Consider the following 24636-nt stretch of genomic DNA (forward strand, 5'->3'; position numbering starts at 1 on the left):
TGGGTGGTGGGTCATTCTCAGTACTGCAGTAACACTGACGTGGTGGTGGTGTTTTAGTGTGTGTTGTGCTGGTACGAGTGGATCAGACACAGCAGTGCTGCTGGAGTTTTTAAACACTGTGTCCACTCACTGTCCACTCTATTAGACATCAAAACCTTGTCAGTCCACCTTGTAGATGTAAAGTCAGAGACGACAGCTCAGCTGCTGCTGCACAGTTTGTGTTGGTCATCTTCTAGTCCTTCATCAGTGGTCACAGGACGCTGTTGGCTGGATATTTTTGGTTGGTGGACTGTTCTCAGTCCAGCAGCGACACTGAGGTGTTTAAAAACTCCAGCAGCACTGCTGTGTCTGATCCACTCAGACCAGCGCAACACACACTAACACACCACCACCACATCAGTGTTACTGCAGTGCTGAGAATGACCCACCACCCAAACAGTACCTGCTCTGTGAGGGTCCATGGGGGTCCTGACCACTGAAGAACAGGGTAACAGAGTATCAGAGAAACAGATGGACTACAGTCTGTAACTGTAGAACTACAAAGTGCACCTATATGGTCAGTGAAGCTGATAGAATGTAGATAAGAGGTGGACTTAATGAAGTGGCTAACTGCTGTATGTATGTGTTGGTTTGTGTTTTCCCAAAACCATTGGATTATAGATTATACATGAGCCGTTTTTCCAGATAGGTTTCCATAAATGGACCGGAGTGAACGGTACGTTCTGAGACCTTAACAGCGTTTATAAACACACGTCAAACACTGAAAAAGCAAAAATACATGAAGGTTTTTCCATGATGTGGCCCTTTAAGTCACACATAGAAGGTTCGACTCATTATTTCCTGCTTCCTCCCTTATCAGACCAAATCAGTGACCCCGTCACCACAAGCCTTCCTTCTGAGCGCCTGGTGTCATGAGACTCTGAGGATTTCAGACTTTGGCCTGTTAGAGCCCGAAGCCCGCGTCCTCTCTCTGACCCCGTGACTTCTGTTTAAGCAAGGCGATTAGGAAGCGGCCTGATCGAGCAGGTGTGATAGCGTCCCTCTGCGTGGCTGTGGGGTTGATTTAGAGATGAAGGCCTGATCACTCACCAAACACGCCGCCTGAGAAACATCAAAAACCAATACATGCTAAAGACCACACCACCCTTTCTAAGGACCTCGCCACACTCTCGCTTCCCACAGAGACCGAGAGTGCGAACCAAAGGCTTTCACAACACTTTACAATCTGAAAACAGAGACAGAGCAAATGAACACTGTTCCTCCCACTGCAGCTCCGAGGCTAATCCAACTAACAAGTAATGGAAGCTTATGCCCCACCAATTAGCATAGTTTTCCTGAAACAGGACTCACTGCCCTCAAATTGTGCGGAGCTGTTAAAGGGGAAATCCAACACTTTTCCCAAATTTCCATAAATTCACTAACTGAGGTCATTCAGAGAGGTTTGGTATGAAATGGTTCAGATTTCTTTTCACAGTGATGGTGATGGGAACCAGGGGTTCACCTCGGCTACAACACAGCTATAGACATGTTATTTGTTATCCAAAACCACCAGTGAACTTACATGTGTCGTCCGAGTTTTATACGGTACGTTGATTATGGCTTTATAGCTATTGTCATTTTATTTATCACCCATGTGAAAAACTAACTCACATGGTATTTTGTGCATTTTTATAGCTCGAGTGATTTTAAACATTAATATCACATAAAATACAACATTTTCCACTTTAATGCCCAGGAATGAAAAGACACGTTCAGACACGCTTTGTGCATCATGGTTTATGTGCAATGCATGGCTGTTTTTTGTGCAAAGCTCCAGATGGTCAACAATGAAAAAGCAGCCAACATCATATTTGGCTCTTTAAAGCAACACTATGTAGAATTTGGGGATTTGGAGACCTCTCTGGTGGAAATGTGTAACTGCACACAACGTTGTACTTTGGGCCCCACAAGCGGATGAATCTTCACCAGGTTGGACAAGTCCTTTGAGGATGTGAGTGAATTCATATTCAATGATTCTTGTCATCATATCGTCACCAGTATGATGCTGATTTAGCAATTGAGGCCTAAACATTGAGCCGGAGCTGTGGCCCGAAAACTCCTGCCAAATCTGCCGCCTCACTTTTAAATTCAATTATTTCAGGCTTTACAGGGCGACATGCAGCAGCACACGCTCACCATATTTCAGTGTGTTCTTTTTTCTCCCTACTCAGTAACGCTGCTTCTTTCAGTTTTAATAAAATCATGTTATCATTAGTATAATGACCTGTGACTATGAATCGTTGTGGTTTTGTTAGCCCTTCATATCTACATAGTAGGCGCCTCCTCTTTCAACAGAGGCCGGCATGTTGTGCCTCCACATGTCCATAGTAGCCCACAACGGCCAAACCAAACACTGGCTCTAGAGGGCGCCTTACGTTGAAGTGGCAGCTTGAATTTGTTGGTGCTGTAGCTCCGGTTAGAAAATCACTGGTCGTGCTGACTTTTTTGTGTTGAAAGGTTTGAGAAAAGGAAGTTCATATTTATTCCTTAGCACAAGAAAAAGCGAGGGAGGGTGAATCTTCATCATCAAAGAAGCAAAAACGAAATCGGAACAGGTGCAACGGCTGAAAACCTGACAGCAGGCTCTACTACACGCTTGGAAAGGGAGGCGTGAGGGAGGGGCATACAGATGGCTGCAATCTGCAAGCTCACCAATAGATGCCGCTAAACCTTACACACCGCACCTTTAAAGTTTCTGCCTGTACATATCGAAACAAAACAGCTCTGCTAACTGAACGCGAAGATGCTTTTGTTGCTTAGCAACAAACCAAAGCAGCATTCAAAACAATACAGATACAGAACACCCTTGTCGTATTAGAGTAACACAAAAAAATACACCACAAAGGTGCATCATTACTTCTGCCACCATCATATGCTTTTCCTCAGTATCTCTAATAGAGTGAGGCCACCTGGCCAGGCTGGGAGTTTCTGAGTTGCAGGGAACCCGTCTGCGTAAGTGAGGAAGCTCAGTGGTCTTCACAAAACAACATACCTAACCAACATAACATTACGCACACCACTCAGAAGACATTATCAGAGGGAGAAGAACCTGCAGTGAGAAAAATATGAAAAAAACTAGGCCGTTTATTTTCCCCACATACTATCAGCCACGTTTACACCATACTGCCACTCTCTAATATGTAGATTAATCAACAACCGCAATATTGAGCTGACTAGCCTGATTACAGGGAGTTATCTAGTGTACCTTCATGATTTTAAAGGACCCATATCATGGAAAACTAAGGCCCAGTCCCATTTCACCCCTCGCCCCTACCACTGAGCCCTTAGCCCTGTTTTGTGCGGTCACGTCTAGGGGGTAGGGTGTCCCGATTCTTGTTGAGATAGAGGGGTAGGGTGACATGTTGGGGCTATATGGCCCTCCAAAGGGAGGTTTTTCAGAGACTCCAAACAGAGAGATAGGAGAAAAAAAGGAAAAACCAGCAAGACGGAGAACAAGAGACCAAATAAACCCACAGATGTGAGAATTTTAAAAAATATAACCACTGTATTGTCTTAGTTTAATGTGGTTTCAGCTTATTTTGGTTGTTTTCTTCATACCAAGCATAAAAAAAGCTAATAGCATGCTAATATGTCTTTAGCTAGCTAGCTAACTTTTCCGTTCCACCTTAAATAGTCCAGCAGTTCTGACACCTGAAGCACCAGAATGTAACTGCTGCTCCATTTAAGGTGGAACGGGAAAATTCTAACGAGAATCTGGAGAATCTCTGACTTCAGCTTCATATCACTGAAGAATTAGGGGGGGTGATAATAAATAACTGCCCCCCTCTTTGAAGGCGTATGATCCCTAAATGTAACTAAAGCCCAGCAGTGAGGAGCTGAACTTTCCCCTCCTCTGCTGTCCCTGCAGACGGGCAGGGTCGCCTACAGAGCAGCGCTGGTAGCTGTTAATGAAGTGATGCTCTTTTATTAGAGGGTCTCATTTCAGAAAGGAAGATCTCAACCACTGCCCTGTAGCTCAGTTCCAAGGGTTAAGGTGACACTCGAAAATAAGGAGTAGGAGTAAAAAGAAGAAACGGGACTGGGCCTAAATGTTCCTTCCTTTTTTTTTTGGAATGATCTATGTAAACTTCGTCGAAGCTTCAAGATGCACCATTTAAGCCCGTACATTAAAAAGCAAAGCTGCAAAATCCGCCCGTTCTGAATTCATTTTTTTGTGATGTCACAAAAACTGACTCATTTGCATACACCCACCACAGCTAAAGCCATTAGGAGCATTTTAGCCTGAACTGTTTCTTATAATAAAGCACATTAATAAGGGCAGCCAATCACAACAGAGGCCTTTTGCGTACATCAGTCTTAAAGGTGCAGTAGCTCATGTAAATAATGTGTTCTGGCTGTTTTTGGTACATAAAACCAGATAAATGTCATAAGCGTATAAAATATGTAGGACATGGGCACTTATGTTATTTTAAAAATTCTTATTTAGTTATGCTCTAAAAATACCACTTTTAAAAGAGCTTCATGACGACTTTATATCATTTAGAATTTCATAATAAAAGTCCTCATAGCCATTCACAAAAAATAGATTTTAAAGTAGATTACAATTCAAGACTTCATGCACATTTATCTCATTTACGACTGCTTATTTACCTTTTTAATAACCCATTTGTTTTAGAAAATATCGAAGCAGAAAAGAAGCCGTTAGACTAAGTAAGAAAGTCGGCTTTATTTAAAAGTATTGGTCAAGTCAGGTCTTACTGTGCTTAAAAGCCGAGCTCAATAAATTGATATTACACTCAGGAATAATAGTTTTATTACCAGGAACAAATGGGCCGTTAATTATAGAGTGGGCAGATTTGACCTTTGACCTCCTAAACACACAGCTATTGTTGCCTGTGCTGTTGAGCGGGTTAAAGACTGTTTTCCTCTAAAGCTCTTGCGCACTGGCCTCATTACCTACTTCTTCCCTTTATTAGACGAGCATGTCGGCAATACCTAGAGAGCTTTGCCAAAGAAAACCCGGCCCAGTTACACATTAACAACAGCCACAACACGACACCACAAACCGCACGGAAATACAGCAAAACCAACCGGGACAAACTCGCCTCTGCAAGCCTCCCGCTTCAGAACGACCGGTGAAAAGGTGGAGTAATAGGGCTTTAATGATAAACCACAGTATAAACCCAATGATATTCATGCAGTTCTGGGTCTTAAATGTTCTAATAAACTGATGAACTGCGTACAATTTGCATATTTTTTAAATAAAAGACTTCGCTGCAATATGTAAACATGATCAACATTCCAAGTCGCTTCTCGGTCCAGAGATGGACGAAGAACACAGACCATGTCCTTGAGTTAAAGTCGAGACTCCCAAGGTAAAATATTCCTCCAGTAAAAGTAGAAGTTCCTCCCTTTAGACCTCCACTTGAGTAAAAGTACTAAAGCATTTCCCTTCAAATGTACTTAAGTATAAAGTAAAAGTACTAAAAGAGTAATTCTGGCTCTGATGTCCTGTTATCATTTTTATAACCAGACTGGCTTCATGAACTCATTTTAGGTGAAAGTCCTCCAGCGTCTCTCTTGGTAAACCAGTCTTTTAATAGAACGTCATTAATTAGTGACGCTGACGTCTATTAAAATGATCAGAAGCACAAAACACTGAAGGTAAACAGTTTCCATCAGGGAGAACCGAGTGGCTCTGAAATCACTTTTTACACACAAGCAAAGTTTCAGTTTCAGATTTATTTACAACTTAGTTCCAAGTTTAAGTTGAATAAAAACTGGCTTTAAACTCAGGATCACAGATGAGCTCCTTTACTATGTTGATCTGTAGGCGTCTGTTCATAAACATAAACCAGCCCAAACTCATTTACTATAAAATGAAATGGTGTTTGTAGAAATTCAGAAAAAAGCCGCGTCAGTCTCGACTGCATATGTGGACATATTTCTATATTGAGCTCTATTTACACAAAGTTAGGTTAGTTCATCATTTATGTTGAACAGACTCTCCCAAAGTTTTACGCTGCTGCGCTGACGTTGAACCGCGTGCTGCACTGGGTCGGTATGACCAACAGGTCAAAACCAGCTCTAAACAAAGTGACCGCTGGGCCCTGATTGGTGCTCTGGCTTTGCGCTTCTTTCGTTTTGACATGTTACGGTTTTATACACACAGAAACCAAAAGGAACGACAGATTTCTCAGAATGTAGGAGGAGAAAGTCGGATATTAGACTCTGAAATGTAGTGGAGTGAAAGGAAAAAGTCCAGAACGGAGAAACTTCAGTACAGATACACCAAAAATACTAAAGTACAGAAACTAATTACATTTACTCAGTTACTCAGTTACTGTCCAGCACTGATGAGCACTAAGCAGCAAAAGCAGACTGTTCTGAATTCACTAGTTTTATGATGTTAGAAACCCGACGCATTTACATACATCCACCCATTCAGGCTACAGCTGCTTAGCCCCGCCCATTCACACTGAAATCATAGTGTTTCAGCCCCAACCGGCACAATCCAAGGCAGCTAATCAGAACAGACCTCATTTACATAGAGCAGCCTTAAAGGCACAGTAACAGAAACCTGTTTAATTCTAAGGGGATAAACGGAAAATGACTGTAAAAATTAGTTTTTGGTACATAAACCAACACAAACATCACTTAAAAATAAAAATTAATTCGAGTGAACATTTTTCAATTCGTACTCACTTTTTCTTTTATTCCTAGCCACGATTTCGTAATTCACTCCCACGATAAACAAATCGTTCTTCTGTTTTTTTTTAATTGTATGCGCATTTTTTTTACTTCGCTCATGTTTTCTGCTTCTCTGTTCATGTTCGCGCATGAATAAAAAAACCAATGCGTTCTTTTAAACAGAAGACACAACTGAAAACAAATTAAGAAATGGTGATCATGAATTAAAGACTGATGATTGGTGGTGTAGTGTAGTGGTTAACGCCTCTGCCTTCTACGCTGTAGACTGGGGTTCAATCCCCCACCTGGGTAAACACCCTACACTATACCAATAAGAGTCCTTGGGCAAGACTCCCAACACCGCCTTTGCCTACTTGTGTAAAATGATCAAACTGTAAGTCGCTCTGGATACGAGCGTCAGCCAAATGCCATAAATGTAAATTAATCATTTTCTTTACCACAAAGAAAAGAAAACAAGCGCACAAATGAACTTAATCGTGGGAACGAATTAAAAGATCGTGACCATGAATAAAAGAAAACGTGCACACGAATTGCAAGACGTTCACTTGAATTAACAGTTATTTTTACCTCCGTCCCGTCCAGGGCTCTGTAATTCTGGACTTCGAGGAACTAAAAACAGGGAAAATGCAGGGTTTGGGCCCTTTAATGCGTGAGCATGTAAACAGCCCATTGCACTCGCTGCATGCATGCGCCAGACAACACATGGCTACATCATAATAATCTGAAGGGTAAACAATCGCAGTGCTGATGCTTTTTAAATAAACCCTAGATTCATTTAAACTGTACCTGGTTCTGGAATAGAAATCATTAGAGCACGTGCAGTAAAACAGCTTCAGTATGTTTAAGTTCTCCGTCAATTTTTCATCTTGTTCTCTTTCTGGACTTCAACGAAAGCAGGTAGACTCACTTTTCAAAAGCATGAAGACAAACACAGCCGACCCTGAACACATGATCACAGTCACATGTGGAGACTGTTTTAAGAACCACCAGCATGAACGGAAGACTGTAATATTTCCCAGGACAGTGAGAAGCACAAGTTCCACCACATCTGCACTGTGCACACAGATACGATATAACAACATGACTGGGCTGCACAATATACACAAACACTATACTGCAGTTATACAAATGTTATAAACATACTGAAATTGCAATATCCTGCAATATATATACGCCGATCAGGCATAACATTAACATTGTTTCTGTGCTCACTGTCCACTTTATCAGCTCCACTTACTGTATAGCTGCACTCTGTAGTTCTATAGTTACAGACTGTAGTCCATCTGTTTCTCTGATACTCTGTTACCCTGTTCTTCAGTGGTCAGGACCCCCATGGACCCTCACAGAGCAGGTACTGTTTGGGTGGCGGATCACTTCAGTGTAACAAACACCTCAGTGTTGCTGCTGGACTGAGAATAGTCCACCAACCAAAAACATCCAGCCAACAGCGTCCTGTGGGCAGCGTCCTGTGGGCAGCGTCCTGTGGGCACTGATGAAGGACTAGAGGATGACCAACACAAACTGTGCAGCAGCAGATGAGCTGTCGTCTCTGACTTTACATCTACAAGGTGGACCGACAAGGTAGGAGCGTCTAACAGAGTGGACAGTGAGTGGACCCAGTGTTTAAAATCTCCAGCAGCACTGCTGTGTCTGATCCACTCAGACCAGCACAACACACACTAACACACCACCACCACGTCAGTGTTACTGCAGTGCTGAGAATGACCCACCACCCAAATAGTACCTGACTGTGAGGGTCCATGGGGGTCCTGACCACTGAAGAACAGGGTAACAGAGTATCAGAGAAACAGATGGACTACAGTCTGTAACTGTAGAACTACAGAGTGCAGCTATACAGTAAGTGGAGCTGATAAAGTGGACAATGAGTGTAGAAACGAGGAGGTGGTCAGAATGTTAGGCCTGATGAAGTTCCAAAAGCCTCCAAAATGGTAAGTTTACAGGAGAAGGAAAAACATACTGTACTTTTAATGTAAGTTGATGGAACCAGATTTTTTTCCAAGCAATTTTGGGCCGTTTCTTTTGGTCCATTCATCATAAAATTTGCCCACGACATAAAGGGCAACAGGCATTTTCAGATTATCTCAACAAGTGAAAAATGACAAAAATGCAGATACAAGGTTTCGTTTTCCGACAGCAGCGATATATAAATGCACAGAAGTATATTATTAGTAAATTATGCGAAATCCAGAATGTTTCTAGCACGGCCCACACAAATGTCAAATACAAGAAATATGAATATGTGCCCTTTAGGCAGGAATGCTAACCGGCGATCTCAACAGCAGGAGAATGGTTTTGCAGTGATTCAGCTCCTTTTCTGTTTCCAGCATCAGACACTGGGTTCATTTTGATTGATTACATTTATAACTTCTTTCTGACCCTGCAGAGGCTTTTCTGCCCTTTGGCTAATGACTATCTCTGACAGTCTACTGTGCAGCATTACCACATCATTTATGCTGAGCTCACATACAGCATCGCCAGGCCGCAGACACACGGCATCAGCGTGTAGGTAGGACTGGGAAAGAAAACAGCATTCCAGCATGTTCTAATGGAGCACATTTACAGTAGTGTGGGGGCGAAGCGACTGTTTGGCTGGCTATTAAAGACATTCCTCAGCTAGCTGCATTAATGCCTCTTTTTCCCAGCTCAACACAAAACCAGCAGAAATAATGCTGCTTATGAGAAAAACAGCCATCTAAGCTGCCCTGGCCTTTAGCACTCCACCTCAATTTATAACTTTTTAAGCCAAAAACATTGTTTTGAACTGGAGCTACACATTTTTACATTTTCAGCATTTGGCTGACGCTCTTGTCCAGAGCGACTTACAATTTGGTCATTTTACACAGGAAGGTGAAGGTGGTGTTAGGAGTCTTGCCCAAGGACTCTTATTGGTATAGTGTAGGGTGGTTACCCAGGTGGGGGATTGAACCCCAGGCTACAGTGTAGAAGACAGAGGTGTTACCCACTACACTAACCAACCACTGACCAGTTAGACACCGATTTGATTTGGGCTACATGGCTACACAGCTACACGGCTAATGTCGCTAAAGGAACCTTTTAGTTATAAAATTGCTTGGAAAAATTCTGGTTCCATTGACTTACATTAAAAGTAAACTTCATTCCTTCTCCTGTAAAGCTACCATTCTGGAAACACAAGGTTTTGGTCCGAGAGCAGTGATATACTATACATATTGAGGACAGAAATATTGTGATTTTAATGGGCACTTTTTGCCTCACTGACTGAAGTTTAGGGTCATTTTATACACAAAAAGGCAAGATATATCAAACAACATCCAGGCTTTAAAAGCCCACTTCACAGAAATCCTTTTATATACAGACAAGATGTTTGGTGTCGAAAGGTTAGTTATACACTGAAGCTACAAGGCTACTGTAGCTAAAGTTAAGTGAAACTTTTTTAATCCCACAACCGGGAAATTCCACCTCCACATTTAACCCATCCGTGAAGCGAAACACCACATACACACTAGTGAAGACACACACTAGGGGGCAGTGAGCACACTTGTCCGGAGCGGTGGGCAGCCCTATCCACGGCGCCCGGGGAGCAGTTGGGGGTTAGGTGTCTTGCCCAAGGACACCTCAGTCATGGACTGTCAGTGCTGGGGATCGAACTGCCAACTTTCCGGTCACAGGGCCGGTTCCCTAACCTCCAGCCCACGACTGCCCCCAAAGGAAGCTTTTAACTAATTAGCGATTAGCGATGGTGCCCAAATCAAATCAGTGTCTAAATGTTCAGTGATCTGTAAAAAAAATGATGCAGCTTTAAACTTAAATTATGTAGCTGGGTAAACTTGAAATGTTGAGTTCACTGAACTTCAAATATGTTATCGTGTTTTTCCTGAAGGAAACTCAGAACGGTTGCGTGGCTTAAACGCTTCCCACTTCCTGCTAGGTTGTTGCTAGGCAGTTACTACGGTATCCCAGGTGGTTGCCAAATTGCTGCTAGGCAGTTGCCATGGTGCATGGGGTGTGTATTTGTGCAGGTCAGTATGACTTTGGTTTAGAGTTTGGGGACCTGCCCAGAGTGAGTACATGCATTTTAGTGTCTGTTGGGCAAGTGAAAAAACTGGGCTGGGGCTTGGGTGAAAATGAATGGCACTCTATGGGAGGAACGAGGGATGAAAAAACGACACACAGAGATGTTAGGGTGCTACCCTTAGTGAGTACATGTAGTTTGGTGACTGCAGACCAAGGAAGTAATAGAGTTTGTGTGGTGGCGAAATGAATGGGACTCTATGGGAGAAACAAGGGATGGTAAAAAATGAAGAAACAGATGAGTGCAGGTCAGAACAACACGGGATTCGTGCCTGAGGGCCTGCCCTGAGACTGTATATGTGAAATGCTGTCTTTCTGTTAAGCAGAAGTCCAGTAGATGGTCGTGCAATTTTTCCACCCCATTCATTCCTATAGGAAAAAAAATTCGGAATTTAACGAAGATTGCGCGAAAAGCTGCACACAAGCCTGAATCACACAAACAGACCGTACAATCTGGAGCTGGAATGGTGTTAATAATCCAAAGACTCTGGGACGAGTTACAAGGCAAAAATACGGCAGAAGAATAATTACGGTTGCAATTTGCAAGCATAATTATTCTTCTGTTGACTTATTATCACAAGTTCAGTGAACTCAGAATTAGTTAATCAGGTTACTTAAAGCTAAAAAGCTGCACACTTTGTGTGATATGACACACTCACATCTATGAACACTGACTAAAGTGAATTAGCATAGCTAAAAACATTAACAGCAGCCATGCAGCCTAATAATCCGTTAATAATTCGACTAATAGCTCAATTGGAACAGGATACGTCCATGTAAACACCTCAATCGGAATAGTCTTGTCCAATTGAGGCCATTTGGAAAACAGTTTCTATCCGATTGAACGAGGTGGGTAATCCTGTAAATAATCTGTTAAATAGAAGAATAATATCAGTGTAAACTCCTGTATCCGATTACTTTCCCTATCGGAAAGTTTAAGTCCGTTCTGCATGTGCGTCGCATCACAGTGAGAGTTTATACCGTTCAACACGGCGGAGCAGAAACTGGTCTGCAGAGGAGACGAAGTTCATGCTCTGATCTTTAAAAGACGGCGGTGGGACGGACGTCCAGCTTATGCGTCTCAGAGCACGACGTCTTCCTCTCGGCCTTCTTTAATAAGGACGTGTGAAGGACGTTTTCCTGAGTCTGACATCATTTTAAAGCAGTTAAAAACACAATCACTGCTCACTGCTGCTCATCTCACTCTGACTGGACTGGACTGGACTGGACTGATGCTGGTTGTCAGTCTTTATCTATAATCAAGGTGTATTCAATCGGACTGGCAAAAATCGTTGCATGTAAACAGAGCCTGTGTGTATGTTTAGAGGTGTGTACACTGTTCATCTGAGCTTTTTCAGACACAGAATTGCTCCTATTTTTACACATTCAACAGGTCTGTGTGGCTGGAACGTCCTTTATGAAGACGACTCTCATTAATAATGAGAGTAATTCACGCATTACAGGCTCTGAAATAAATAACATTAAAATAGTATCAGCTCTGCTGTTTAAACAAGGATTACACTGACCACTTTATGCTATCTGACCGTTCAATAAGTCAAAGTTTGTCTTACAGACAAACTCCGGTCCAGAATGTCAGAGCTAATCAATATTGATATTTTTTTTAAATGCCCTCTAGCAAACTACAATTCACTGTTATTATTATTGCTATTACTTATTACATTTTTTTCTCTGCTTTGCTTTTTTTCTCTTAGGCTTGCTCTTTTACATACTTTCCCCGTACAGCTTTTTTTTTTTTTTAAAAAACCTTCCAAAAATGACAGAAAACATGGAGAGACTCCTTCTCTTACCGTACAACTCAACAGGCCACTGTAGTCAAATATCCTAATTAATATTTTAATGCCAGTGACATTTTTCTGAGGACATTTTCTCTGGACATTCACCAGCTTTTTGTTTGACTTTTCCCATTCCACCTTAAATCGTGCAGCAGTCACGTTCTGAACTGCTGCGCCACTTAAGGTGGAATGGGAAATTCGAACAAGCAGCCGGCAAAAAAGAAGCTGACCTCAGCTTCATGGAGGGTTGAAAGGCCTGATATGAAGTTTCCCTCTTTCCGCTTAAGAGCTGAGTGACATTACCTTATTTTTGCTGTTTCCCCAGAACTGACAGGTCAGTGATTTGCCTAGTTTGCTAATGCTTGTGATAGCCAGTCACAGCAGCTGCACCATTTAAGGTGGAATGGGAACATTCAAAGAAGAAGCTGTGAAAAAAGCTAAATTCAGCCTTGTGGTTTTAACACCGGTAGGAGTTTTGATATGGAGTTTTAGCCTCTATCAAAAACTCCCACCTAGAAGTTTTATTTACAGGTATACCTGTAATTACGCCACTCGTACGAGCAGCGGCTCAGCCAGCCTGAGCTTCGTGTAGCTTAGTGACACCAAATTGATGCGCAGTAGCTTTAGCTCACATGTAGCAATGTTAGCATTATAGCTCTTTACGACCTCGAAATTCAGAGGATCCAGTGGTACTCGGGAGAAAAATGTTCACAGGACACAACGTATCGTGGTCTGAACATTTTTATTTAACACAGGGGGCGCTAGAGGCGATCCATTTCTTGAAAACCCTATTCTTTCTGGCCACAGCGAAATGGGGCTCAGACCCGGAGTTCCTAATAGGGGCATAACGAGGACCAGGGGCATAACGAGGTCTCCTTAATTGAGCTTTGATTTGGTGTTCTACTTTTCTTCTTGTAGATGGATTTTTCATTTTTAACAAAGTCATTTTCACCATAGTAAGTTTATTATAACGTTCAACATTTATAAACTTCTATAGTCTTATATTACCGTTACAGAGATTTATCAGCGGTTTGCAGCTGCTACCTGTATGTTATTCCAATTTATAGTTGTCATCTGCCGTGTTATAACTTATTATTATTCTCATCAAGTCATTTTCAAATTAGTCATGCACAACCATTTCAGATCCATATTGATATTGTAAAAAAAAAAAAAAAACATATCAGAATTGGACAGATGTTTGGATGGGACCCATATTTCAAACTGATATTTGATGATGTATTTATTCTATTTCAGAAGAGCAGCATGTTTAGATGACACTGGTCTGCATTTTATTAATTCTACAGTATTTATAAATTTATAAAATAAACATAATAATAATAATAATAATAATAATAATAATAATAATAATGCTAGAAATGTTTCTCATAAGGTTAACCCAGTCACAATATATACGTTTCATAGATGCTTATGCATTGCTGGCAGACGTACATGAATAATAATGGATATCGGCATCAGCCCACAATTCCCCATATTAGTGTGCAAAGACTCAATATTAATGTGTGAAAGACGTCCAACTAGAAGTTTCATTATTATTAAGAGTCTGGCTGTAACACATTATTCATAGAGAACATGTCTACAAGCGGAGAGCCTTTACACTGGCAGGGGAAGTAACTAACTTCTGCATTATTCCCGCAGTTGAGGTTCAGAGTGGTTTGGTGTGAAATGGTTGATTGTATAGACTCGGATGTCTTTACAGTGGTGGTGATGGGAACCAGGGGTCACCATGACGACAACACAGTCATTTTATTTACCGTCCAGAACCACCAGAGAACCCACACGTCTTCAAAACCTACTCCAGACTATCGTAAAACAGCGTCTCAGTGATCAGGCAGTGAATTCATAACCATTTCATGTAGGAACTTTCTGTGAGGAGCGTTTAGAGGTGGACGTCTGGTTCCTATCACCACCACTGTGAAGGGTTCTGACTCGGTAAGTTTATCTAGAACAGAGCGTTTCGCACCGAACCGCTCTGAACGGCTCTGTTTACATCTCAACCACCCGACATACTGAAACATCAGTGAAACGTCCACCGTTTCTTTTGTGCACAGCTCTGCAGATGTTTTGAACCTTTCCTCAACACAGGAGCTGCACTGAAACTGTACTTACAGCCTCATCACGCATCGCTTTTCACCCACCTCCTCCTGGGGGAAAGGAGGAAAAGAGGTGGGGAATACAACAGTAAGGGTGATGAACGACTGGCTAGACAGGACAATGTCTTATTTAAAGTTTATATTTAAAGTTTATGAACACCCAGCATCATCCAGGATCTTCCATTCACCAGTAAACTATATACAGCACCTGCAAATTAGTGCAGCGTGAACACCCAGTCTATTTATACAGCCTTGTATTTCTAGTGCACTACCAAAACAATAGTACTGCCCCTCTGTTCCTACACTGACCAGCAGGGGTCGACACTAAAGGTAGGCAATATGAAAATATGTATGATCATTGCGGCATCTTGCATCAGACGGCTCTTTTCTGAGCACTTCTAGAACCCTGAAAGACTGCATGGAACACAAAAAAGGCTGATTTAGAATACAGAGAGCCTGTAAACAACAACAACAACAACAACAACTTAACCTGCATAGCAACAAGCACTTTATTTATTCAGCCCATGACGACATCATTTTTACTTAATCATTATAATCATTTCATAGTGAAATGTTTCTTCAGATTAATGGAGAATGTTATACATGGTTCTATAGAGAATCTTTTTTTTTTAAAGGGTTCCATACAGCACCAAAACGTTTTGTGGTGTAACAATAGCAGAACCCTTTTTGGTGCTATATAGAACCCTTTCACAATGCAAAGAACACTAACCTTGCAAAAGGGTCTTTGAGTGTTCATGGTTCTATATAGAACCACCGTCTTTAGCAAGGAACCCTTGAAGAACCGTCTTTTTAAGCGCGTACTTGAGTGAAAATTCTACCTATTAACTTTTAATGTTTTCCTGATGGTTTTCCACCATCAGAACATCTACTTGAGCAACAAGTCTCTCTAATAATTGGCTTTTCTATGTTTTCTAACCTTCAGAACGTGCATCTGAGTGAGAGTTCTAGCTATAAACTGTTTCTTGGTGGTTTTTCTACTTGTAAACATCTATTTGAGCAACAGCTCCAACTATTCATTGGTTTTCTTAGCGTCAGTGAAACTGAGCAGCTCTGTTCCTGAGGGTTCAGGGTTCCACACTGCTGATGAAGCCCTAACTGGAGTGGCTGCTGGATTTAGCTCATTATTTGGTCGCCGCTGGCCGTCTAGAATGGAGAACTGACCCTAAATGGGGGGGTTTTAGGGCAGGGGCGACACAGAAACTGGTTCTGACGTCCAGCTGAGAGCCGTCCCACAAATCCCGGGCTGGAGGAGACGGAGCTTTACTGATAAACAGCAGCAGCAGGATTTAGCCCAGTGCCTGATCCGAGACGGTCGGGCCGGACAGAGTTAAAACCACAGCCTTCATGCTTTTTGAGAAGCTCTAGAACCACACTTAGCAAAAAGGGTTCTGTGTAGTACCAAAGAGGTTCTGAGACTTTTAACAATAGTGGAACTCTCTTTTTTCAGCGTTGTTCACAGCGGTGTTGATAGGAACCAGACGTCCACCTCTAAAAGCTCCTCACAGAAAGTTCCTACATGAAATGCTTATGAATTCACTGCCTGATGCCGAGACGCTGTTTTATGTTAGATCTGAGGACTTTTCGTCCAAAACATCATTTAAAAATCCATCCATGGAGGACGCGCACAGGCAGAGTCCCAAAAAACACGATTCAAGGGTTCTTTAGTGAAGAAAATGGTTCTATATACAACCATGAACACTTAAAGCTCCCTTTGCATGATTAAATTGTTCTCTGCATGGTGGAAGCCTTCTGCAGACTTATGAAGATTGCACTATAGATGGTTCTATATAGAACCTCTTTGAAAAGCATTCTGTACAGCACCAAAAAGGGTTCCACTATTGTTACAAGCCAATGGACCACCTTTGGTCCTATATGGAACCCTTTTGATAAGAGTGCACCTCTAAAAGCTCCCACACAGAAAGTTATTACATGAAAGGGTTACGAATTCACTGCCTGATGTCGGAAACGTTGTTTTATGGTGGAGGGATACAGGCAGTGTGTTGTACGGCAGATTAGCTCCAAGAAAACTTATTATTTCAGATTTATAACTATTTCACCATCATTAACTTTCCACATAAAACTCAGAAGACTCGTGTGGGTTCTCTGGTGGTTCTGGACGGTAAGTAAAGTGTCTACATCTGTGTTGTAGTCATGGCGACGCCTGGTTCCCATCACCACCACTGTAAAGCCATCAGAACCATTTCACACCAAACCCACTCTGAATGACTCCGTTGACATGCCAGACACTGACGTGTGTGGAAATTTAGAAGAATAGGTGGAATTTCCCTTTAAATCATTTTAACGTATTGTGAGACATATTGTATAACCAAATGTCTTTGAGCATCACAGCGTTATTTTTTTGCCATATCGCTCAACCTACACGTACATACGCAACTCATTTTCATATATTCACAACAACAAACAGGTCAGCTTGGCTCTGAAAACAACCAGCGACACTGAGGATCCCTCGGCACTCACAGCAACAGGAGGTTTCTTTGTGACTGGTCAGTTTTACAGGCTATTCAGTTACACCGTCTAACCCAGGGTAAATCTCCAGTTGGGGTTTCATACATTCCCCGCTGGCGGATCAGAACTGAAGCGGACTGTGTTTTTGTCTGCACCGGCGCTGCCGCACAGCCTCTTTTGTTGAGCCTGGAATAGCACAGGAGTGAACAGGGTGATGTAATGCTCCTGCAGGTGCTTCTGATTGGCTTTCCCTTCAAACGCCAACTCGAGCAGACCTGGCAGTGTCAGCGCTCTGCCCACAGCTCAGAGCGGGAGCAGCGCGATAGGGATAAGATATATACCATACAGAGATTAAACTGCTGCAGTTATATTTTTCAATGCATGAAAACACACAGTTAAAGGCTGGCCTGCTCATTATGACCCATATAGAGTTTTACCGCACTAAATGATTCGCCTCCCTTGATTCATCAAAACACCCCCAGAAAACCGCCCAAGATTCCTGCACTGGGAGCATCCTGGCCAATAAAATTTGTGATCCATAAGGCTCATTTGCATACTGCAGCCTTGTGTGATGTCAGGACTTCAAAGGCCAGTGTTTACAGTAATAGCAAACAAGCAATATAATGTGCAGCCATAGTGCACCAACATAAAAACGCTGCTTTTAATTGACTTCTGTATCATTTCCATATGAATAAAATATATTACATCAAAAAAAAATGAAGTAATCTGAAAAACAGTACAGCCTTGATGTAATACACACCGGTCAGGCATAACATTATGACCGCCTCCTTGTTTCTATGCTCATTGTCCATCTTATCAGCTCCACTTTGTAGTTCTACAGTTACAGACTGCAGTCAGGACCCCCATGGACCCTCACAGAGCAGGTACTGTTTGGGTGGTGGGTCATTCTCAGCATTGCAGTGACACTGACGTGGTGGTGGTGGTGTGTTAGTGTGTGTTGCGATGGTCTGAGTAGATCAGACGCAGCAGTGTTACTGGAGTTTTTTTTAAACACCTCAGTGTCGCTGCTGGACTGACAATAGTCCACCAACCAAAAACATCCAACCAACAGCGTCCTGTCACCACTGATGAAGGACTAGAGGATGACCAACACAAACTGTGCAGCAACAGATGAGCTGTCGTCTCTGACTTTACATCTACAAGGTGGACCAACAAGGTAGGAGTGTCTAATAGAGTGGACAGTGAGTGGACACAGTTTTTAAAACCTCCAGTAACACTGCTGCGTCTGATCCACTCAGACCAGCGCAACACACACTAACACACCACCACCACATCAGTGTTACTGCAGGGCTGAGAATGATCCACCACCCAAATAGTACCTGCTCTGTGGGGGTCCATGGGGGTCCTGACCACTGAAGAACAGGGTAACAGAGTATCAGAGAAACAGATGGACTACAGTCTGTAATTGTAGAACTACAGAGTGCAGCTATACAGTAAGTGGAGCTGATAAGATGGACAATGAGTGTAGAAACGAGGAGGTGGTCATGATGTTCTGCCTGATGGGGGTATTTTACTAATTTACTCAAAGTTCTGAATCATTCAACGCTGAAAATGTGAAAAAATAAATAATTTTTTTTTCCTTCACCAGCCACTTTCAACAAGTCACGGTGCTACACGCATTTGACAACTGCACCAAACAAAAGGCTGGATGTCCTGCACGGCGGTGCAGAGCCTGTCAGCCAGGTCCGATTCTGCCACTGCGCTCCATGTGCTGACTACGGGGGGAGGACAAGCGCTGAATACACAAATCCTGACCGATATCTGGGCTGGGGGTCAGGTCACAAAGCAAGAACAGGTCACAGCATAAAACTTTGCAGTGAGAACAACTGGATACCTCCGTCCATTCCTTTCCTCCCTTAGAACTTCTGTTTAAGTGAGAGGTCAAGCTCAGGGTTCGCAACCCAAATATGAAGAAGAGTCATTTATGTACTTTCAACAAAAAGCAGCCCACTTTGTGAGCAACAACTTCTGTCCATGTTACCATCTTGGCTGTAACTACGCCTCAGTGTGTGCTGATGTGCTACTATAGGCTAAAAAATATCATATAAACACATTTACATTCACGGCATTTGGCTGACGCTCTGATCCAGAGCGACTTACAGTTTGATCATTTTACACAGGGAGGCCAAGGTGGTGTTAGGAGTCTTGCCCAAGGACTCTTATTGGGATAGTGTAGGGTGTTTGCCCAGGTGGGGGATTGAACCCCAGCCTACAAGGCAGAGGTGTTACCCATTACACTAACCAACCTACACAATTGCAGACCTGCTCTGCTCTGCTTTAAGCTTCAGCTCAGCTACAGCTGCTTTTCTCACATCTCCAGCAGGAAACTTTTCCTCAAAAGTAGATCAGTTTCTTTTTTCCGAGGCTGAAGTCGCTCCTCATTCACCAGCTTCTTGTTTGAATTGCTCCGTTCCACCTTAAATGGTGCCTTAGGTGGCAGAAATGTAACTGCTGCACCATTTAAGGTGGAATGGAGAAATTCGAACAAGAAGCTGGCGAATGAGAAGCGACTTCAGCTTCGTGACTTTAGTGTTTCTCAGTTTCTCGCTGCAGATTAAACGTATCAGGAAACCAGCTGGACTGATTATAAACACTAATAAGTCCGTTAGTCTCCAAATTATCAATGTTCGCCTTAAATCTCTCTCTTTGCCGTTTCGTAGCTACTAGCTGGGCGAGACTGTTGTCTGTGTTGCTATGGTGACCAGCCGTCTGCGCTGATCTTCAGGGTTAAAGGGTGAATCAGCAGTTCTACATTAACTCCAGCGTTTAAGACCATTTACTGTTAAACTGTGTTGAAGGATCAGCAGAGCTTTATTTTACTGTAGAGGAGGATTATTTTATTACTACCTACTGATCTGATTCAGCTGTGGAGCCACGACAGGGCAGGAAGAGAGCCACATGTGGCTCTGGAGCTGCATGATTCCCAATCATGGTCTAGCTATAACTTGTTTTCCCTTTGGGTTTCCACCTTTAGTACATTTATATGTGCAACAATTCTATCTAGTATCAGGTTCTCTCATGAAATGTCACCTTTAGAACACCTTCTGAACAACAAATCCACCTGGTAATTGTTTTTAGAACATCTATTTAAGGGAGAACTCGTTTCATCGTTTTTCATTTTTGTACCCCTTTTCAGCACATCTACAGGACTGACCGTTCTAGCTATTTATTGGTTTCTTGATGGTTTTCCACCTTCAGAACCTCTACACTCTTAGAAGATGTGGTTCCAAGTTTTCTTTGTAAAGAAAGTGGTTGTTCTGAAGGTGGAACATCATCAGAAAAACAATTAAGTTAGAATTTTCACTCATTTTTAGTACGCTCCTAAAAGGACGGTTCTTCAAGGGTTCTTTACTAAAGAAAATGTTTCTATATAGAACCATGAACACTAAAGGAACAATTTGCAAGATTAAAGCGTTCTTTGCGTGACGAAATGGTTCTTCAGACTGATCGAGAACGTGTTATTTGGTTCTAAACAGAACCTTTTTGAAAAAGGTTCTTTTTAGCACCAAAAAAGGCTGCTATATAGAGCCATATGCAACACAGTCTCCATCAGCCTGAAGAACCATTTTACAATGCGAAGAACACTTTAATCTTGCAAAAGGGTCTTTGAGTGTTCATGGTTCTATATAGAAACATGTTCTTTAGCAAGGAACCCTTGAAGAACTGTCTTTTTAAGAGCATACTTGAGTGAAAATTCTACCTATTAACCGTTTTTCTGAAGATTCCACCTTTAGAACATCTACTTAAGCGAGTGTTCTAGCTATTAATAGTTTTCCTGATGGTTTTCCACCGTCAGAACATCTACTTGAGCAACAAGTCTCTCTAATAATTGGCTTTTCTATGTTTTCTAACCTTCAGAACGTGCATCTGAGTGAGAGTTCTAGCTATAAACTGTTTCTTGGTGGTTTTTCTACTTGTAAACATCTATTTGAGCAACAGCTCCAACTATTCATTGGTTTTCTTAGTGTCACTGAAACTGAGCAGCTCTGTTCCTGAGGGTTCAGGGTTCCACACTGCTGATGAAGCCCTAACTGGAGTGGCTGCTGGATTTAGCTCATTATTTGGTCGCCGCTGGCCGTCTAGAATGGAGAACTGACCCTAAATGGGGGGGTTTTAGGGCAGGGGCGACACAGAAACTGGTTCTGACGTCCAGCTGAGAGCCGTCCCACAAATCCCGGGCTGGAGGAGACGGAGCTTTACTGATAAACAGCAGCAGCAGGATTTAGCCCAGCGCCTGATCCGAGACGGTCGGGCCGGACAGAGTTAAAACCACAGCCTTCATGCTTTTTGAGAAGCTCTAGAACCACACTGAGCAAAAAGGGTTCTGTGTAGTACCAAAGAGGTTCTGAGACTTTTAACAATAGTGGAACTCTCTTTTTTCAGCGTTGTTCACAGCGGTGTTGATAGGAACCAGACGCCCACCTCTAAAAGCTCCTCACAGAAAGTTTACACACAATAGTGGAACTCTCTTTGTTCTATACAGCACGATTTACAGTGTAAAGCAGAACCATTTAACCATGCAAAGAACCATTCTACACTTCTTTGGACCGTCTTCATTTTATACACCTATGAACCTTTGAAGACACACAAATCTATAAACACACATAATTAAACCCCATAAGACTCTCATGGGGAAGGGGGAGCACTCTAGCACTCTTGAAAGAAGTGGTTCTTGGTTCAGTAAAGTTCCCTAATGAACTATTCAATACATGGTTCCTTAAAGAACGTGAGTGTGGAGAACATTTTCAAAGTTTCAAGAACCCTTAACCCAATGTGAGGGTTCTTTAAATATCCAAGACGTCCTTCACACCCACACTCTCTTCTTCAAACGTGGTTCTTGAGGGAACCAAACATGATTCTTGGCTCAGTAAAGGTCTTTTTAAGTTCCCTTAAGGAGTGTTCAATACGTGGTTCCTTAAATAATGAGTGTGAAGAACCTATTAAGCCTTAAAGAAGCTGCACATAATGCAAAGATTCTAGTTAGAACCTCTAAATTGGTATAGAATGTTTACCCTATGGGATTGTTCTTTAAATATTTAAGAGGTTCTTCACACCCACACTCTTCTTCAAACATGGTTCTTGAGGGAACCAAAAGTGAATTTGTTCAGTAAAGTTCTTTTAAGCTCCCTAAAGAACTGTTCAATACGTGGTTCCTTAAAGAAGGTGAGCGTAAAGAACCTGTTCATAAGCTAAAGGTTCTAGTTAAGAACCTCTGAATTGGTACAGAACCTATGCGAAGGTTCTTTAAATCTTTACCCAGAGCCCTCGCTTTTTCAAGCTGTTCTTAGAAGGCCCCTCAAAAAATCAAGAGAATGACCAGACTGCATAAATGGGCCCTTGAACGGTTGAACGGTTCTTGTCCACACATTTAAAAAACGATGGTTCTACAAAGGCACTGGTGCACGCTTACCAGGTGAAACGGTTCTTCGCTGAAGGAAAATACAGAACCTTTTTTGAAAATGGCTCCATGAAGCACCACATGGGCTCTTCTGTCGTTAAGATGCCAAGCTTGTAACTTTTCATGCTTTTGTTTCCAAAAGGTTCTACACACACCACCATCTCCATCAGTCCGAGAACCACTCCACCACGAAAAAGAACCTTTTAAGCGTGAATCCGGCCTACACAGAACGAACGGTTCTCCCTCGCCTTAACCGAAGAACCTCACCTATGGCAAGTGTGCATGACGGATAAAGCTGGCTCTACACCACCAAAGGGCTTCGGTCACCAGCCGCAGGACCACCGGCACTCTGCGGTACCCTTCCTAGGTTCTCCTGAGGTTCTCTCCTGTTGTCCCTGCCAGACGTGGATCCACACGATGCCCAGGAGGAGCTCCCTGCAGAACAGAGACGTGGCCCGAAGGCTCAGGCAGGACTTACCTGTGCGAAATACAGGTTGAGCAGGCAGAGGGTGCAGAACTGCAGGCATACTGGGAAGCAGTACAGGAGCCAGAAGGGCAGAGGCTGCAGCTGGCTGGCCTGAGGCACGTTCCTGAAGTAGAAGGAGAAGAGCGTCGTCCTCAGCGCTGACCACAGCAGGCAGAGGAAGAGGAAGACGCTCCTGTAGCTCAGGCGCTTGTGTCCGTAGTGCAGGATGAGCCAAAGTTGGGAGTAAACGAAAAAGAAGAGCAGCGAGTAGAGAGCCGTGTAGACGGCGGTGAGAGCCAGCTGCACCTGGGGGGAGATTGCAGCGGCGGCTCGGCTCGGCTCATCAGGAGGATCCGCGACAGACCTGAAGACACTGACACTGACCTGATTTTCAAGTAACAGCATAGCGAACCAAGAAAAACACACACACACCACCACCACCACCACCACCACCACAACAACAAGGCGACGCTCCGCCGGCCTATCTAGAACGCCGCTGTCTCCTCCCCGCGCTCTGAGGATAAAAGGCTGAAAGTTCTCATAGGAGCTGATTTTCTGGGGATGATAAAACCTCAAAAACTTGACTGCACAGCAGCTCCTGGCTGCCTGCCTGAATAAAACAGATATATATATTTAAAAATCTACAAAAGTGCCCAACTGGCTGCAAAGCTCCGGGGCCAGTGAGGGAGAGCTGGGATGTGAAAAACAGACAAACAAGGGGAGGAGAGAGAGAAGCCCTCCAGGAGGAACCCAAATCTCTGCAGCTCCTTCAGCGCACAAAAAAACAACTGAGAAAAAAAAGCGATGATATGTAGAGCGCAATCAGCTGGGGCAGACTGCGGGCGAAGCCCCGCCCCGTTCGGCTAGAGGCCCGCCCCTTGGCCAATAGGAAGCGCCGCAGCTGAGAGGGGGTGTCGCAAATCGAGCTTTCGTCCCCTGCGTAGTGAACTAGTAGGCAAAAGTGCCCTGATTCAGCCATAAAGCAGCTGTAACAGCTTCAGCTCTTCTGGGAAGGCTTTCCACAAGGGTTAGGAGTGTTTATGGGAATTTCTGATCACTCTAATTCATCCCAAAGGTGTTCTATGGGGTTGAGGTCAGGACTCTGTGCAGGCCAGTCAAGTTCTTCCACACCAAACTGGCTCATCCATGTCTTTATGGACCTGCTTTGTGCACTGGTGCTCAGTCATGTTGGAGCAGGAAGGGGCCGTCCCCAAACTGTTCCCACAAAGTTGGGAGCGTGAAATTGTCCAAAATCTCTTGGTGCCGAAGCTTTAAGAGTTCCTTTCACTGGAACTAAGGGGCCGAGCCCAACTCCTGAAACACAACCCCACACCATGATCCCCCCTCCACCAAACTTTACACTCAGCACAACACAGTCAGACAAGTACCGTCTCCTGGCAACCGTCAAACCCAGACTCGTCCATCAGATTTCCAGACGGAGAAGCGTGATTGGTCACTCCAGAGAACTCGTCTCCACTGCTCTAGAGTCCAGTGGTGGCGCTTTACACCGCTGCATTCCAGCTTCTTGTTCAAGTTTTCCCGTTCCACCTTAAAAGATACAGCAGTTACTTTCTGATG

General features: G+C 43.1%; 1 protein-coding gene across 1 annotated transcript in view; it reads right to left on the minus strand.

The window, feature by feature from the left end:
* Window positions 1–23848, minus strand: part of gpr137c (G protein-coupled receptor 137c) — a 52887-nt gene extending 29039 nt beyond the window's left edge. The window contains exon 1 of the mRNA XM_017721604.2: window positions 23071–23848. Within this exon, the coding sequence (XP_017577093.1) occupies window positions 23071–23463 (393 nt within the window). The 5' untranslated portion in view covers window positions 23464–23848. The remainder of the gene's footprint in view (window positions 1–23070) is intronic.
* Window positions 23849–24636: the final 788 nt, after the last annotated feature.

Source organism: Pygocentrus nattereri, chromosome 10, assembly GCF_015220715.1.
Source record: "Pygocentrus nattereri isolate fPygNat1 chromosome 10, fPygNat1.pri, whole genome shotgun sequence".
NCBI classification, from domain to species: Eukaryota; Metazoa; Chordata; class Actinopteri; order Characiformes; family Serrasalmidae; genus Pygocentrus; species Pygocentrus nattereri.